This window comes from Erithacus rubecula (assembly GCF_903797595.1).
Source record: "Erithacus rubecula genome assembly, chromosome: 4".
In the NCBI taxonomy this organism is placed as follows: Eukaryota; Metazoa; Chordata; class Aves; order Passeriformes; family Muscicapidae; genus Erithacus; species Erithacus rubecula.
The window spans coordinates 15,761,186-15,778,137 of NC_136686.1; the positions used below are offsets into that span (position 1 = coordinate 15,761,186).

At 40.1% G+C, this 16,952-nt stretch overlaps 1 protein-coding gene across 4 annotated transcripts in view; it reads right to left on the reverse strand.

Annotated features, from left to right (window-relative positions):
* Positions 1-907: 907 nt before the first annotated feature.
* Positions 908-16,952, reverse strand: part of KIAA1549 — a 137,470-nt gene continuing 121,425 nt past the window's right edge. Inside the window, exons 15-20 of one of the 4 annotated variants that reach the window (XR_013773944.1) lie at positions 16,701-16,849; positions 14,865-15,098; positions 13,536-13,588; positions 10,022-10,167; positions 8,028-8,182; positions 908-3,272 (exon numbers count right to left, since the gene is read on the reverse strand). Coding sequence is in view for 2 of the 4 variants with exons in the window: in XM_079303414.1 (XP_079159540.1) it covers positions 3,018-3,272; positions 8,028-8,182; positions 10,022-10,167; positions 13,536-13,588; positions 14,865-15,098; positions 16,705-16,849 (988 nt within the window). In the remaining 2 variants the exon portion in view is untranslated. The remainder of the gene's footprint in view (positions 3,273-8,027; positions 8,183-10,021; positions 10,168-13,535; positions 13,589-14,864; positions 15,099-16,700; positions 16,850-16,952) is intronic. The other 3 variants (XM_079303414.1, XM_079303415.1, XR_013773945.1) reach the window with 3 other exon arrangements.

The window sequence follows — 16,952 nt, forward strand, 5'->3', positions numbered from 1 at the left end:
GTTTGTTTGGTTTTCCCCCTCCCGCCTTTTAATCAGTCAATTAAAAAAAATTGGCAAAAGAACTCAAGCACATGGAGATGCAGAAGCTTACAGATTTTCTCTTCCCAGGATTTCCAAGTGGAAACACACATTCTGGCACATGCATTCCAGAGAATCCTTTTGTAGCACACAACAAAATCAGCTTTTCCTGTAGCTGCAAAAAGCGTGGGTCTCCCTTGTTAAGGATCCTCTTGGAACTGGTGGCTGGTAATTGGTGTTACTTTTCCTCCTATATGAAGATACAGACTAGGCCATAACAATTTTTTGAATACTGGATCAGGTCTCTGGCCAATTGAGAACATAACTTCCAAACACAGCTTTCTGACTTCTTATATTTAACCATCCCACTGAAAGTTTTAAGAGGGTTTTCTTCGTCAGAAAACCCCTTCTATTTACAAGTACGTATTTGTCCTGTGTTCTTCATAAGATTAGGGACTGAAAAGAGAAATGATACACATCCAAATACAAAAAGATAGAATTTCACAATAGTATCACCATCACTAGCAAAAAAAAATGAATGAGAAGTGGCTTAAGCACCTGCAAATTTCAAAGCTCTTATTTCACAGAGAACATATTGTTCTTAAATAGCTGGAACCAGACAAAATTAATTTACTTCCTAGAAGACCTCATTTTTTTGAAATGAAGTTACAGTAATGGGCTAATATTATAAGCATTGGTCTCTGAGCTTACTACAGAATTAAACTAGAAAAGAACATGGGGTCTGAAAGAGAAGGTTTTAATGGGAACATTTAGCAACAGTCAGTCTTCAGTGCTGTCAAAACGACCAAATGAACACTGCCTGATACACTCTCCATTCTTCAAAACCTGGCATTTTGCAGAAATATTGGCAACATTCATGTTTACAATGTTGGCAGAAAACAAATGTTTATTTTTACCCTAGAATTATCACACAAAAAACTTAAAAAAATTCAAATCATAATGAACTGTTGGTACTGCTGTTACAACTGTGCTGGTGCTCTGATTCCTTTCAAACCTCAACCAGTGCCCAAGAGGGCTTTACACATAGGCCAGGGAACTGAAAATTAATTTACACTGCTTCATTACACTAAGTCCCTCAAAACAGTTTCATACAGCATTTTGATGATCATAAGTAAACAGAAAAATAACTGAGTTTCCTAGTGAAGAGGGACACATACCACCTTTTTTCCATATCAGCGAGCAGCTGAGGTTTTGGCTCTGGCCACGAGTATGATGCACACACTTCATGAGTAAGGTACAGAGGTGACTTCTTCCACCACGTCCTCCCAAGTGTTTTCACTTCAGTCTGAGCTAGTCCTGGTGCCATTACTGAACTGTGCACTGGAGTCAGCAGCAGATGTGGTGGCCAAAGACCACCACACCACTGTTAACACACCTGTACCTCAGCACTGCCATTTCTACCCCTGTAGGTGAGGCAAACACAACCCCTGCCCAGCTGCCAATGCTCTCTCTGGCAGATCTCTGCTCCTTAGACCCTTGAGCACTACCACCTGCTCTGTTTGAAACATCTACACTGTAGCATCTAATTCTTCTGCTGCCCATTGCCCTAAGGCAGGGCTACCAAGCCTCCTCACCAACACTGAGCCTGCCCTCCATCCCTGTGCCAGTTTAGTAGCTTTAGTTCACTCTGACCTGAAAATGAAAACACTTAAACCAATCATGACTTAAGCAAAATGTCCATATGTATTATGTCAGTTACAGCTATGCAATGGCCAATATTAGTAAATTCGTAGCTAATTTTAAATTAAAACTCTGAAAAAAACAGCGACAAACAGTTCCATGGCACGTACCATTCTTACCATGGGGATAATGCTTACCCTTTGTCCAAAGGGACAGTGGAAACAAATATAAATATAGAAACTGTCTCAAAACTGCAAATCTAAGCCTATGTTAATGCTCTAAACTGTCACTGACTTCCACTAAAATTATTCAGATCCAAACATAAGCAATGATTTAGGACATCAATTTATAACATAATGCTGGTGACCCTGTACCAGTCAGGCTGGATTGGTTTCTGTCCACAAAGCAAACTACAGAGTGGCAATAGTTTATCGCTGGCTTTGCAAGAGCATTTAGTATGCAAATCTGTCTTTTTAAAGATATACACACACATTTCCCCAAATTCAACTGTGGCTGAGTATTCCCCTTCCAGTTTTCAATAATTTTTAAACAAATTAGATAGCAAGCCCTTTCTGTTTGGATGCTTTGCTTTGTTTCTCCAGCCTGAATGAGTCTACAAATATTTTCTTAATTATACAAGGCCAATGTTTCACTTTGCAAACATTGAAGATGAAGGAACACTTGAAGCTTCAGCACCAGAAGGAAAACAAGGAAGAGTGCAGAGGGTAGCTCCATTTGGAACCACAGAGCTGTAACAATTATTGTTCCAGTTTGATACAAGTAACTCAAAGACTTTTATTCTAAGTAGTCCCATTGTTCCTGACAATCAAAGTGATTCTTGTGTGAGATCCGACCTTCAAGACCCTTGAATTGATACAGTTTGCAATCCTGCAGAACAGCAACACAAACTAGTTCCCCATAAGTGCTGGAGAGATGAGAATACTTGAAATCTATTGCAAAATGTCATCTCAGTTCATTCAAAACTTCACCTACTTCCTTAGAAAAAGGAGTCTATCATTCTTGGAGATTGTTCCTGTCTTTTTTGTTGTTGTTGTTGCTGAGTACTGAGTTCTTGACCTAAGGTTTTATTTATGTGTTAGCCCAAATGAGGGTAAGGAGAGAAGAGGAGCACCGTAATATTAGCAGGTTAATTAATATTACTTGTGATGACATTGATGATTTTCCCTATTTGTCTCCCATCTCTCCTTACTATTCTCATTTTGCTGCCTTTTTTGATTTTTCCAGAGTGCTGTCACGGAGCTGTGGAAGTTCCTTCCTTTGTGAGAACAACATTGCTGATTTAAGTCTTTGCTTCCATAGGAAGCAGATACCTGGCAGATTTGCAATGGAATGCTAAATCAACTATGGAAGTTCTGCACTGTTGTCTGTTTCTGAGAAAGTCGCAGGAGTTCTTCTCTAATTGCTTTGATAAGAGAGGCTGACGAGTGACCTGGCTGGAGGTCCTCAGTGGAACTGGTGGTGTAGCAAAGGCCCTGGCCCTGAAGGCTGTTGTGTGGAAGCTGAGCAGGAGGTGCTGAGGGCTGCCTGGCTGAAGTCCTCTGCATCTGGAATACTGGTGAGGAGGAATATTCTTGGTGTCCATGCATATGCGTCTGGAGAAAGGGAGAAAACATTACTGTACTTTCTGAATAAACATGATTATCCCAGAAAAGACAAGAAAGCAAAAAGGCAAACAGAGGGGAAAGCAACATGGAGATGCTTCTATCTGCTGCAACAGTTCTTCTGTTACGTGAATGAGTGATGTCTCTCATGGAGCACAAAACAAGTGTACACAAAATTGTTGGAGTGCCTCAAGTTCAGAGACCCCCTTTTCAATCTACAGTATGTTTAGGAACTGAAATGGAAGGAGGTGGGGAGAAACCCCACAAGACTGGAAATTAACAGAATTGTCTTATCTTACCATCCACTTCCATCAGCTTCCTAAAAGACAGCAGGCAAATCACTTTTTTCCTGGCTGTCATTTCTCCATACTATTTATAAGCAGAGATACTACAATTTCCACCTTCCCTTTTTCTGCCTGCTTTGCCTGTTCAGACTGTACACTTTTGAGGACCCTGTGACTGACCAGTGCCCAGGAAAACACTGTCAACAGAAGAAGCAGCAGAAGAAAACTACTTGGATTTGAAAGAACAGATTTTTCCATACCCAATATATGAGAAACACACTCCCAGCTTAGGTACAATCATTGTTTCAGGGCAGAAAGGGTTAATTCTGCCTTTGTTCAGTAACATACATTTTCTAACAAAACAAGAGAAACGGAGAACATAAATCTGAGTTTATGACTTGTCTTTCTGCAGACAATCTGCTTACACTAAAACAAAGCATGGATTTACAGTACACCAGATGACTGCACCAATTCCCAGCATGGACACAAACAAGGTACACTTTGCAGATCTAGATTCCAGCTGAACCCTGAAGCAAGTGTTTCCTCTTGCCTCGTATTGCTGAAGGCTGAGACAGCCTGAAGCAAACACTGGGCACAGAGGAGTCGAACGCACACGTGGGAACAAAGCAATGTGATCCCCTTTCAGGGGGAGCAGCAGATCCAGACCACAGCCATCACAAGCCAGGGAGCACTACCTTTCTCTGGGGACAAGCCTTAAGGAGTAGCAGAGAAAGCAGCCTGATGGGGAAGAAAGGACAGCAAGGTCAGCTAGAGGAGGATTTGGGAGCTAGGGGGAGAGGAATGAAGACATAACAAAGCAGAGCCTGGGAAGGATATGGGGACCTAGAGCATCAGTGGCAGTGAACACAAAAATGCATGGGAGCGAGTTCCTTAAAATCTCTCATAATACAAAAGAATACAACTTCAGCCATTTTGTATAAAGTAGAACTAATAATAGATTCTGAGCCTCCTGTGCAGCTCACATACAGCACTCCTCCTTTACACAGTTAATTTTGGGAGACAGATGAAGAGGAAAAGAGGCTTTAATAGAGGAATGATAGGTAAAGGGTTTCCAAGTAACATCCCGCCTTATTTCTTATAAAAGAAAGGTGATTTCAGTATCAGAAAGGAAAGAATGGGTCTCTTGATTGTTCAGAATTATTCATTTGGCAGTGAAACCTGAAACTAATTCATATGTGCAGTCTAGAGTTGGCAAACCTGACAAGTACTCTGTGGGTTTATAGAGAAGAGATGACAAAAAAATATTAAAAGGAAACACTCCTTGATACACGAGTCTTAACAGCAACCTAAATTATATTCAGGTTACTTTCACATCAAAACATACTATGTGATTCAGCTCCTATCTCATGCTGCACTAAATTACCACCATGAGAATGGTTTGTTAAGGGAAGTTAGGGAGTCAGATGACCATAGTGTCTAGTTTTTACACTAAGTTTATCACTGTTTTCTTAAATATCTCAGAAAAAGAAAAGGTTGTGTTTCTGCGATTTCATATATAGCACCAGAATTAAACAGATCTGTGAAATTTCAATACCACTTTGATTTAGAAACTTAACCTCTACTAATCACAGATACCAGGAGCAAAAAAGCTGAAATAATTTTTGCTGCTTTTTAAAAAAATTTAATAATAGAAACATACAAAGATATATTATGTAACATTATATATGCAAAAATATTTAGTTCTATATAATATCCATATATTTTTATCTAGAAATTTCTGGGTAACTAACAGTAGTATGAAACAATTGACAAACATATCTTTACTGAATCTTCCTTCTTAAGGAATGAAGATTTATTAGATGAAAGTGTAAATTTGTTTGTAATATTGAACTCTGGCCAATTTGAACTTGACTAGATATATAAATATATACACAGAAATACATGTGTATATGTGTGTGTATGAACAAATACATAAAATTCACAAAACCTGGTATCTAATTAGACATTACCTGATTTGTTATCACCTTATTTGCCATCATTGAATCAGCTTCTGAGGGGCTTCTGCCCCTGTCTGCTTCTTTCAAGCAGTCAATCTCTTAGCCAGCATGTATCTCACAGGGCCTAACTTGGGAACTTGAGAGACAACTAAGTTGGGTGAGATTTTTAGAGACACTAGAGTGGGCAGCTGAGTAGAAAAATAGAGTGAAATGATAGGAGTATCTTTGGGGAAACACTGGAAACCTAGAGGAAGGCTTGGAAGAAGAGTGCAAAGCTACAGGGAACTGTAGATGAGTAGGAGGAGAAGCCAGGTGCTGGAGGGGGGTGGAAATATGCAAGACACTGAACCTAGCTGTAAGAAGCCAGGCTTCATTTGTTCTGCTGCTCTGATGAGCACTTGCTCAGGATACTACTTTGTGTCAGCTAAGGAAATGCTGTCATTATTCTGGTTGCCCTGGGCCTTCTGAATGGAGAATTAAGGTGAATTGGTGGTACCCTGCACACTGGCTTTGGGCCAGGAGTTACAAATGAGATGTGATATTTCAGCAGAAAATCAGGTACTGACTTCAGGAAGAGAGGAGTGAGGATCCTGTGAGGAAAAGTGCTATTGCAGGAAGACAAATGCAGATCCCTCTCCAGTTTGTGTGCAAGAAGAATGGTCTACATTTCAATCTTCCTAAATGCAGAGTTTAATTTTAGAAACTTGCTCAGAATGAGGGAACAGTAAGACAAGGTTTGCATAGGATGAGTTGAATAGTGCACCATAAGGAACACGATTGTCAGCAAGTAAAGCCTCATTGTCAAAACAAGGAAAGATAAATGTGAGCTCTATCCTAGTGAAAAAAAATCCAAACTGTAAAGGCAATTATTTAACTACAGAAAGCTACAAGACCAAGGCTTTTTTTTTTTTTTTTTTTTTAATGAGAAGAATCCTTTAAAAAAAACCCAACTAATTGCTCACAGGAAAAAGAAAGTTCAGGCAATATGTGAGCTTTCCTACAATCAGATGACACCAAATTCAAACAAGTTTTAGTTCATGATCTCCTCATTTTGCCCTGTTGTTTTAATAACAAATTGAAAAAAATGACATTGCAGTAACATATGAACTGCAGCAACCACTGAGCAAAAAGTTCTGTCAAAGCCAAGGAAATATTTAAACTGAGATGGACTGAAATAAAAACAGCCTGGATTTAAATTACCTGAACAGGAACACACCAACAGATCTGGAAAAGCCATTTTCAAAAAAGAAGTACAAATGTAAAGAAAGGTCAGTAAAGGGTAACCCAGAGATATCTCTGAGATACTAAGATCACTCATGCAAGTGCTTTTTTTGATGCAAACTGAAATTATGATCTTGCAATCAAATGCCACAGTTTCAAGAACAGAAAACACATTAAATTAGGGAAAACAGATCTTTTGGCTTTGACAGTTGAAGTTTTTGAATAGTATCAAATAGTGCACCCAGTTCTCAAAAAATTTATTCTGCTTCTCTTGAGTTTATTTGGAGTGGAGGCAGCTCAATTTCACAAAAATCTAAAAATAAGGCCATCCTGTTGCATTTCCTTTCTGCAAAGTTATGCCATGATCATGCAATACTGCAAAGCCATGTCAAGTAGTGTGAACACACACTCTCCTAAATCTGCAAAAAGAGGAGATCCTGCCTTCTTCCCTCAAGGACAAAACCAGAAAAATATCGTTTAAACTAAGAATCAAAAGAAGAAGCATAAAGCTGTCACTCCCAAGAGTACTGCAATAAACCTGTCACAGGTCAGTCTGCTCCAGGATGCAAGTACACCAAAGAGGGACTGGTAGCAGGCAAGTGTCTCTCTCCTGGCAAGACCATATAGTATCTTCAGCCTCACACATCTGGCTGAATCAGAAATGTCAGCCTCTAGAAGTACTGCTGCCATGAAATCACCTTGGCTGCCTGGGCAACACAGGCAAATGAGTAGGTATTCATTTACCACATACTGCTGACTTAGGCCAGGAAAGTAACTTGTTTACAAACACCTCTAATGTTATGTGCAAGTATGTACCTTTTTCCCCTGCCCTGACTCCCACTGTTAGAACTGATACAGAAGATAAAAGAACTTTATGCATATAAAATAGGATGGTAACCTGGGACAATTTAATTCAATGCTTTCTAATGACAATGATCTCAAAATATAGAGGCATATTTCAAAGAAGGAATGGAAAGCAGTATCCACCTCTGCTGGAGCTCAGAAGCAGAACTGGATGAACTGCAATTAATGGGTGAAAGCCTCAAGTGAGAAAAAAAAAAAAGGTTAGGGTAAAATGAGAGAAAATATTTGGAGAAGCAAAGGTGAAAGAACAGCAAGCAGAAGTCAGAAGAGCTAACAAGGGTTTGAAGAGCAAAGCAAAGAATGTCAGAGAAGCAACTAAAAGTATTCCAGGGGGGAAAAGTTCCAAACAGTAATGCAAGAAAAAAATACCCAAACATATCACTACTTTGGAAACTATGCAAATGTGTAACAGTACTCACTGCATCTCGCCTAGCACATTCATCCTCTCCACGATACTGGGGCCACCCTGGCCCCCCCGGCTGGCCATGCCCTGCTCTGCCTGAGGGGATCTCCACTGGTTGGCCTCCGATCCTGCTAGCAATTCCCACCTGAGTGAGGTGCTGTATCTGAGAACCTTAAAAGCAAATATTGGTTTTTTTTCATCTTTATACACAGTCAAGTTTGCAGGGCAAGACACATGATAACATAAAACTTTGTTGGAAGCAGGAGACGAGAAAATGGAGCTCTGTTTCTGTGCAATTAATAAAAATCAGTAGGAAGAAGGCTGTCAGTGTGGAATAAAGACAGAAAAGTTATGTGCATTTTGTGCAGCTCATGTGAGTGTGATGCATTTCATGGTACTGCACTGAAAGAAGAGGTTGAGATACATGCATCTCTGTCATGGGCTACTCTCCATTCCAAAAAACATGCCAGCCTTTTCTAAACAGTGCTTACTGAAAGCTCTGGCAACGCTCTCATGTCAATTACTCAGCAGCAAAGAGAAGACATTTGCTCCAGTGGCACACCTCATTTGCATTACACTGGCAAGACCCTAACTCTGCAGACTGCCTCCTGTTCCAGGGCTGTGAAGAACAAAATAAATGGCCATGTAAGAGTGTGCTTCTCTCAGCTTTGCTTTGTGGTTAAATATTAAACGATGCTGTCATTAGCTAAGGAGAAGGTCAGAACACACTGTATCTCCTTCCAGCCCAAAAGCCAATCTCCTCCTTCTCTCTCCCTTCCCTCCCTCCCACTGCTTTCAAACGTATGCAAGGATAGCTGCCACCATTAATTGCAAGAGATGCAACAACATGCCAGCTTTCCTTCTTCCTTAATTTTCTCCCACAGGGAAATGTCATTTATATTTTTTTTCTTAGAATTACTAACAATACTTTATTATTCATCAGAAATGAAACACATTTAACCTAGAGATACATAAAACTGTGTGTATGTACAAAGGGGAGGAAAAGACAAAAACAACAGTGTGATTTACGTGATGGACAGTTAGATCACTTTCCTATTTTCTCTGAAAACCCCCCAATATTTGAGAAGTTCCATATTTACACATAATTATGCTGAGGGACAGAAACTAAGTATATGAAGTACCTCCAAACTTTAAACAGAATACGTAAGAACATTTAGACTATAGTGTGAATCAGAGAATAAAATAACCATCATTAAGCTGTAATAGTTACTCCATTCCTACTATTTTCATTCACTTAACATTTACAGGAAGATGAGAGCAACTATCAAAAGTGGGCTCCTGACGTAAGTATATGATCATATTTCCAGTCTTTTTCAAGGAAGAAAATATTTATCTGGGAGAAAATTAAGTGCAACATTTGCATAGCAATACAATATTTTATTCATAAAAGTGCTGCTTAGCTGCCATTTGATATTACCATCTTATTCATGATGGCATTGGTGACTGCTATCAAAATTACCTCAACCAAATCAGGAAAGGTGATTTCATGCGGGACAGCAGAAATAGATAATTCAATCTAAAACTAAGAGATACTGCTTCAATGCATACAATTCTACAAAGAGAAATAAGAAACACAGATGTAGAGATGTATTAAAAAATTTTGCTATTTAGCATGCTGATATGGGATGCATCAATTAGTTCATTTAGCACAGAAGGAGGAGTTAGAAATGAAAAGCTAGCATATATAGTAATCTCTAAAACAAGTAATTTTCCATTCTTAGAGAAGGGGGTTTTGAGAAAATACGCTTTGTGATAACCAGTGCTTTTAAGATACTAAAAAGGGGGCAAAGCACTTCCTTTTTCTGCAAGGTCCTATGAAAAGTAAAGTTAACATCACTCAATGATCTTTATCTTTTTTTTGGGCATTGAGGACAAATACCACATATCACATGTATCAGCTGAAGGAGAATGACATCTCAATGGTGACCTTGGCTAAGAACAGGCACGGAAGGGCTCAGTTATTTCCCTGCAGGTTCCCCTGGCGCGTACCTGCAGTGCTTCCCACCGGCCGCGGCCGTGCCACGGGGGGCATTTCCTCTGAGAACATCCCTCTGGAGGAGTACTGGACCTCAGGGGGCGGCTGCTCTCCGTGCATTAACTCTGCAGGCGCAAGGAAACCTGGCCCAAAGTTCTGCCTGTGGAAAAGGACTCGGGATTAAAATGAAACGATAATGCAGGTGTGCCTCGTGCAGCAGTTCTTCATGCCTTTTAATGTAATTGTAACCTTCAGTGTTGAGGAAAATATTTACATCTCAAGAGTATGTTTTAACAAAATTTTACACAAGTGTTTTTCACATGTTGCAGTCTCCTCAATGCAGAGAAAGAAGTTCACAGATCTTGAAATCTTGTTTTCCCCTGGGGGGAAAAAAAGTATCTTCAAAGAAAAAAAAAGAGAAAGACTTCAGCAGTGATGTAGCTGCTTACCTCAGCAACAAACCTGATTCTACTCGAAGAGTTTCTAGGCACACACTTTTGGTCTAAACCAAAACAAACTGCATGATGTGTATTTTGTGAACAATTACTACTTTATGAAGTATTCTGACAGTATTTCAGGAAGTTTTCAAAACTGTGTTCTTTAAGATTCATGAAACGACTCAAAGCTGTCATTAGCACATATGAAGAAATGCAATGCATATTGAAATTATTATTTCCTATCAATCAGGCTGGTGCTGGTGGTCACGGTTATATATTTTCTAAAAAGAGTTAACAACACAAACTGTAATCCATCTAACTTCACTAATTGTGTGAGTGTAAATGAAGAAAACTGAAACAAGCAGCCAAACTCAGGCACATGGAATGACACAAAGTGAGGGCTAGGGATGAGTTTTCCATGCCTTTTACCACAATGGCATCTTAGCCCTCCAAGGCTACATGGTATTCTATTCCTCAAGATCTTTTTTACACCCCTTTGTTTTACCACAAAATCCTGTGACTGCATCTAACTCAGACTATTCTTGATCTGTGCTTTATTTGGAAAACTATCCACCTTCATATGACAGCCAGATAGCAAAGAAAGTTGACATAATAAATTGCCTAATAAAGCACAAACAAGTAATTGTAAATAAAATACCAGCTACTAGGCATGAAGTGTTACTAAATGGAGGAGGTTTAAGGGCTTCAAGCTGTAACAATCCCATTGTAGAAGGGCAAGAATTTCCCCAGTTCCCTCATATACAACCCCCACCTGTCCACTCAGAAAATCCAGAGGAAACCATTTCCAGCCACATAACCTAGTGAAAATAAATGCTTCAGTGGGTAGGTAATGTTTAACAACATAACCTCTGTTATGTTAATCACTGTAATCAGTAAAGGATGTGATCTGGCCCTTTATGCCTGCAGTGTTGAGCTGGAATTTTGAAGCTGATGAATTACTAATTTTTTTATGCTGTTAAAAGAAAATATTTTCTCACTGTTACTGCAAATGTATTTTTTTCTGTGCCAATTTTTCAGAGGACAGGAAATAAACTCTATATTGCTGATGTGTTTGCACTTGAAAGGTTCACATTTAATAAGGCTTCACCTTCTCAATCTTCTTTATAATAGATAGTTATAGCTTCTCTCTAAAGTCAAAGATCAGGTAAGACTATAAAACCAGAATACAGCTCTGTATCTGTATCATACAGACTTTCCAGTGATCCTTCCCATTTCCAGACTGAAACTCAGCTTTCAATTTCTGCACATCCAAGAAAACCCCAAAATTATCTCTAGTCATTTAAGTCAGGAGATACCACTCCAAAAAGCATTTTTGACACTAGTAATCTACTATAGCTCAGTATACATATCTCTGTTGCATGATTCAATAACCATTTTCTGGCAAAAGCTGTCCATTGTGCCTTTATGACTGCCTAGATGTTATGTGACCTAGGTCTCTTACATTTAATTTTTTCCCCAGGTTGGTTCCACCCCATTAAAGATGCTGATGGTGTTATTACTACAGAGAACAGAACAGTATGCTCACCCAACTATTATTCCATGCATTGGATATTTAACCCAGTGGACTATGACATTGATACATGCTACCTAATCACACTGACCTCAGGTTATTTTTCCTTACTCTAACTGGTACACTGCTTCTATCAATTTGTTTATCATTATCTTTGGATTTTAAGAATAACTCCCACTGCACTGTGACAACTCCTTCCTTGTTTTCTATTGCCCAATCTTTAGGAATGCTTCAATTTTAACAAAAACTTAGAGGAACTTCTGTTCAAATCAATGACTTTGCAGATTGTCAACTTAATCTGTTGACACTGGCAAAGCCAGCATTTGAACTTTTTCAATTTACATGAATTCAGACTGCCTATGCCAAAGAATGATAAACTTCTGAACAAAAAATATGTTGTGAAGACACTATCTTGGTCAGGTGTATTAACACAGACTACAGCACTTTCATGATCAATTTATTACATTTTCCCTGAGTATATAACAGGCCAACACAGACAAAATCTCCTCAATAACAAACACTTGGTTATGCTTTACCCTGGCAGACTCAAAGCTCATAATCTTCAAGGTAACCTAAATTATAAAAAGGACACCACATGCCATACTGTGGGCCATTCCATGTATGCTCCACTCACACAAAATGTCACCTCCAGCCAAGAACTAAGCAAGATGCTTAGAAACTCCTCCTTTTCTATTTGGTCCTCTCAAAACCAGATTGCAGAACAATAAATAAAGTTCTTCACAGCCATTTTACCATCAAGTCTCCAAGGCAGTGAAGACTTCAGATGAAGTCTGATGAATGACATGAGAAGCTGTGGGATTTCATCTCATATAGTGAACTCTAATAAGGTAATGAGAGAGCAGCACAAGGCCACCATATTACCAGCCTGGCTGCAGTGGCTTGGAGAGGGTGAGACAAGTCTTATCCCAGTGGGTACTATGACTCAAGTGTCCAAATTCGTATGTGGTTAAAACACAGGAACCAAAAACTAAATTAACAATCACCTGGACAACTGTTTTCTCCCCTTTACACAATTCTCCCACAGCAAGGGCAGGAGAAGATGGAAAATTTGTTCTTCCCTGGATTTTATAATAATAGGGCTGCAAGGCAGACTTTCTCTGTGAGGGTCACTGCGCTCTGTCATTTATTCTCAACTCAGCTAAAAATAGAATGAATCTGTTAGTCATATGAAAGCTGTTGTGACTGAGTGTTGCCCTGAGGATACAGAAACAAGATGAAAGCAAGAGTACTGGGAGAATTACATGCATCTGAGTAACTGTTTCAGGCTCTCCAAAAGCTCAGACTCAGTGGTTTACTGAATATTGGAAGGCTATCTCTGCAGCTGAGGGGCGAGAAACATATTTCTTTTAAACAGAGGCTTGGATTCTATACAGCATGCATATGTCATTTATGTTTCATAAATAAATAACAGACTGGATTTGGACTCTTGTTACTTTTCATTTATACAGTACTTTGCATAATAAGATACCCGTGCCAGTGATAAATCTGGAGAAATTGCAAGGAAAATAATAAATTATAATTTTATCAGTAAAAAGCTACCTTGGTAGAAGACCTGGTGCTGTTGGCGGAGTCATTCCGAATTCCATGTATCTCTGTCAGAAGAATTAAAAAAAATTAAAATCAAAATGCATACCTTGGTAAGTCCACAGTCAGCTTTTTAAGTGATGAATGGCAGAGATCACTAAACCTGTATGTAGGATTTGATGGCAACCATAGCAAGTTTAGTTTGACAAAGGAGCACAAGAAGATCTGGGAATCACTGCTACAGCAGGTACAGTCTCTTCTGTGTGGTCGGAGCCTTAATTTAAAAACTTTCAGGAATACTTTTCTCACTTGCAGAAGATCATGAACCTGCTCCAATGTCTACTTAGCAAAAAAGCAAGCTTTGCATTTGGAAATCGCTTTTGACCTCAAACAGCATCAGACTGCAGCAGAAAGACTACAGGGTTCAGACTCATCAAAACTTGGGATGAGCTACGAGATTATCCAGGTGTTTCAGTGCTCCACCAAAAGTGATAAATAACACACACAAGCCCTGCTCCCCCATACCTTCTCCCTTCATGAAAGCTTTTGGATATCCTATTGAAAAATATGACCTATGCCAAATACATATTTTCTTTCATTGTCAAAATAGGAGCTACCACACATATTTAAAAAAGAAGAAATAAAAGTTTTACTCTCAGGCACAGCAAGACTAACTTGTGAAAGACCCTAACTGAGAAGAACTGAAATCATCCTTGTCTTGGGTTGCAATGCAGGATGTAACCAAAAGCATGTGTTCTATCATCACCTGTTAAAACCAGGTGGGGCAGTGTTTTTATCTTTTCCATGACCCATTCTTTCCCCAGGGAGACATCATCTGTTAAAGGGCCATTAAGTCCCACTGCATGACTGATAAAATTACATCACCCAGTGGCAGATGCTCCACCCAGGGGGAGGAGCCAAGCCTTTCCTACCTAGATAAAAACTGAGATTTGGAACATCAGAGCAGCCTTTTCCCACTGGATTCCAGAGGAAAACCACACCCTTCTACGGGAGCACTGCTTCAACAAAACCACACCTGCCTCTGCAGGAGGACTGCAGCCACCATTTAATCGTGGTTTAATGGATCAAATCCATTTAATCAGACTGCTACCAACACCCTGACACGGTGTCAGGTTGTATTCTGACTCGGTCAGTGTTTTGTTTTTTTGTATTACCGTAATTTTATTTTCATTTTCCTAGTAAAGAACTGTTATTCCTATTTGTGGTAAGCCCTGACAGCAAGGGCACAACAAGAGCGGCTGTGGCTCAGCGGGTGCTGTCTCCCTGCCCAGAGATGCCTTTTCATCACGCCTCTGCTCCCAGCCCTGCCCAGCAGCAGCTTACCGGCTGTCCTGCGGGGCCCGCGGGCGGCGGCACGGCTGCGGGAGCGGCCGCCTGGCTGCTGGGAGCCACCAGCGCGAAGGCATCGTCCAGCAGCGAGTGCATGGTCTGCCGAGCCTCCTCGATGGACGGCTGCGGGGGCACGTACTGCGGCACCGCGTGCGCGGGCAGCCCGCACAACTTGCCCGCCTCCGCGGAGGACGACGGCTGCGCTTCGGCGGGCAGGTCCGGGTCCGACTGCGGGAAACGCAGACAAGGTGAAGGGCGGGCACAGAGAGTATCTACCAGCTTCAAGCCCCGTGGGCATTCGGTCTGAGCGGCACTGTCTTTGCCAGCACCAGCATCTGCCCTCATCCTCCCTGCTTCTGCATGCACATACGTAACACCGGCAGCTCAAATACTTCATTCAGAGTGATTTGAAGGACTCTGATCTCAGGTAAGGCAGCAGAGCTTTGTGCAGGAGTTACTCAGCTATAACAGAAACCTTGTGGTTTGCAAGCATGTAATGAAGTCATGCAGAGAGCATTTCTCCACCCAGAAAAAACCCAATAATCTGTCTACATCTCTGACGACTTTGCAGCTTTAGCAGTTCTAAAAATTTAATTCAGTCTTTAGCTTATAACTGACCACATCAGCAGTAACATTAAACAATTATCACCTCCTAGAAAAAACACAGAAAGGATGCTGTTAAGGAACTAAGTGATTACCTGCATGGAACTTGAACTTGGGAGCATCACCTGAATGGGATTCATGTAAGTGCTTCATTGCAGCAATACCTTAGGCATGCATCATAATTACTACCTGGGATCTTACCACATGGGCCTATTGTTCATCAGTGAGAGGAAATTAAACGAGCTTTACAGCAGCAGGCTTATTATCAGAGCTCATTCTTACCACTGCATGCAGACTGCAAAATCAGTTGTCAAGAGGCACAAGCCTCTACTTTATTAGGAACTTAGCATTCTGAGCAGTCTCACTGCAGATGCCAAAGGGGCTGAGCCTGCTGTGTGCCATGTCTTAATTAAACAGCTTCAGATGATAATTCATTCTACTGCAGCATGACATTAAAATCTTCACACTCATGTTTGAAGGCAAAGGGAAACTGCAGAAATCGACATCAGAGTTGCCTGACCGCATATGCGGCTAACAGTGAAATTCTTAAAATTATTAAACTATCTTTAAAGAGAAGAACTGTCCAGGGGCTTCCAATATTAGCATTTGGCTTTATGAAATCTGCTTATAAGTGGTTAAAGATGCCTAAATACTGTTTGTGACACAGATATGATTGAACAGAAGTATTCTCCAGTGTCTTTCTTTTTTCAGATGTGAAACAAAATTTACTTTCAAGACATTGCACAAGAATTGTTTTAAGTTACTGTAGCACAAAGACACATTTCTCTATCATTAATAATTAATTTCCGCATTTGAAAGATGAGAAAATCTCTCATAAAAAGACCTGAGTCTTCCACTCTGTAAGAGCAAAGGATGAAATTTTCTGTAATATATGACTATATAACATCCAGCAAATTGGACTACAGCGGAACTATGTTTAAGATATTGTGGAACATGTCAAGCACACTTTCATGTGCATAACACAGTGGCATTAATGAAAACAAGGCTTTGGTTCTCAGCCTCCGTAAGATCAAGAAATACTTGGCAGATTTTTTTCTGCTTAATAATCAGAGACTGTCAATGAAATCCTTATTTCATTTTGATTTGGATGCTAACTACATGACTGAAACTAACCATATCATACGGATCATAAACAGAAGGCCAAAAACCTGCCAATGTCACAACTGTCATCATCATCAGAACATTCCTGCCATTCAAGAGACATACATACAATATATGCAGAATTATTGACTCCTGGAGGCCTCTTGTATGTCCCATCACTGTCAGTTGTGATTAACCTGTCCTTTTCGGCATCAATCGGACTCCCATTTATCTGATGGCGACGGCGCTGCTTGGGAGAACGTTTTGCACGAGAACTTAACAGGAAAAAAAGAAAAAGCAGAGAGAGAGAGAGAGAGAGATACAAAGGTAATCACATTTATTTTTGAAATTTTTCTTCTCAAGGTTGAACTCCTCTGC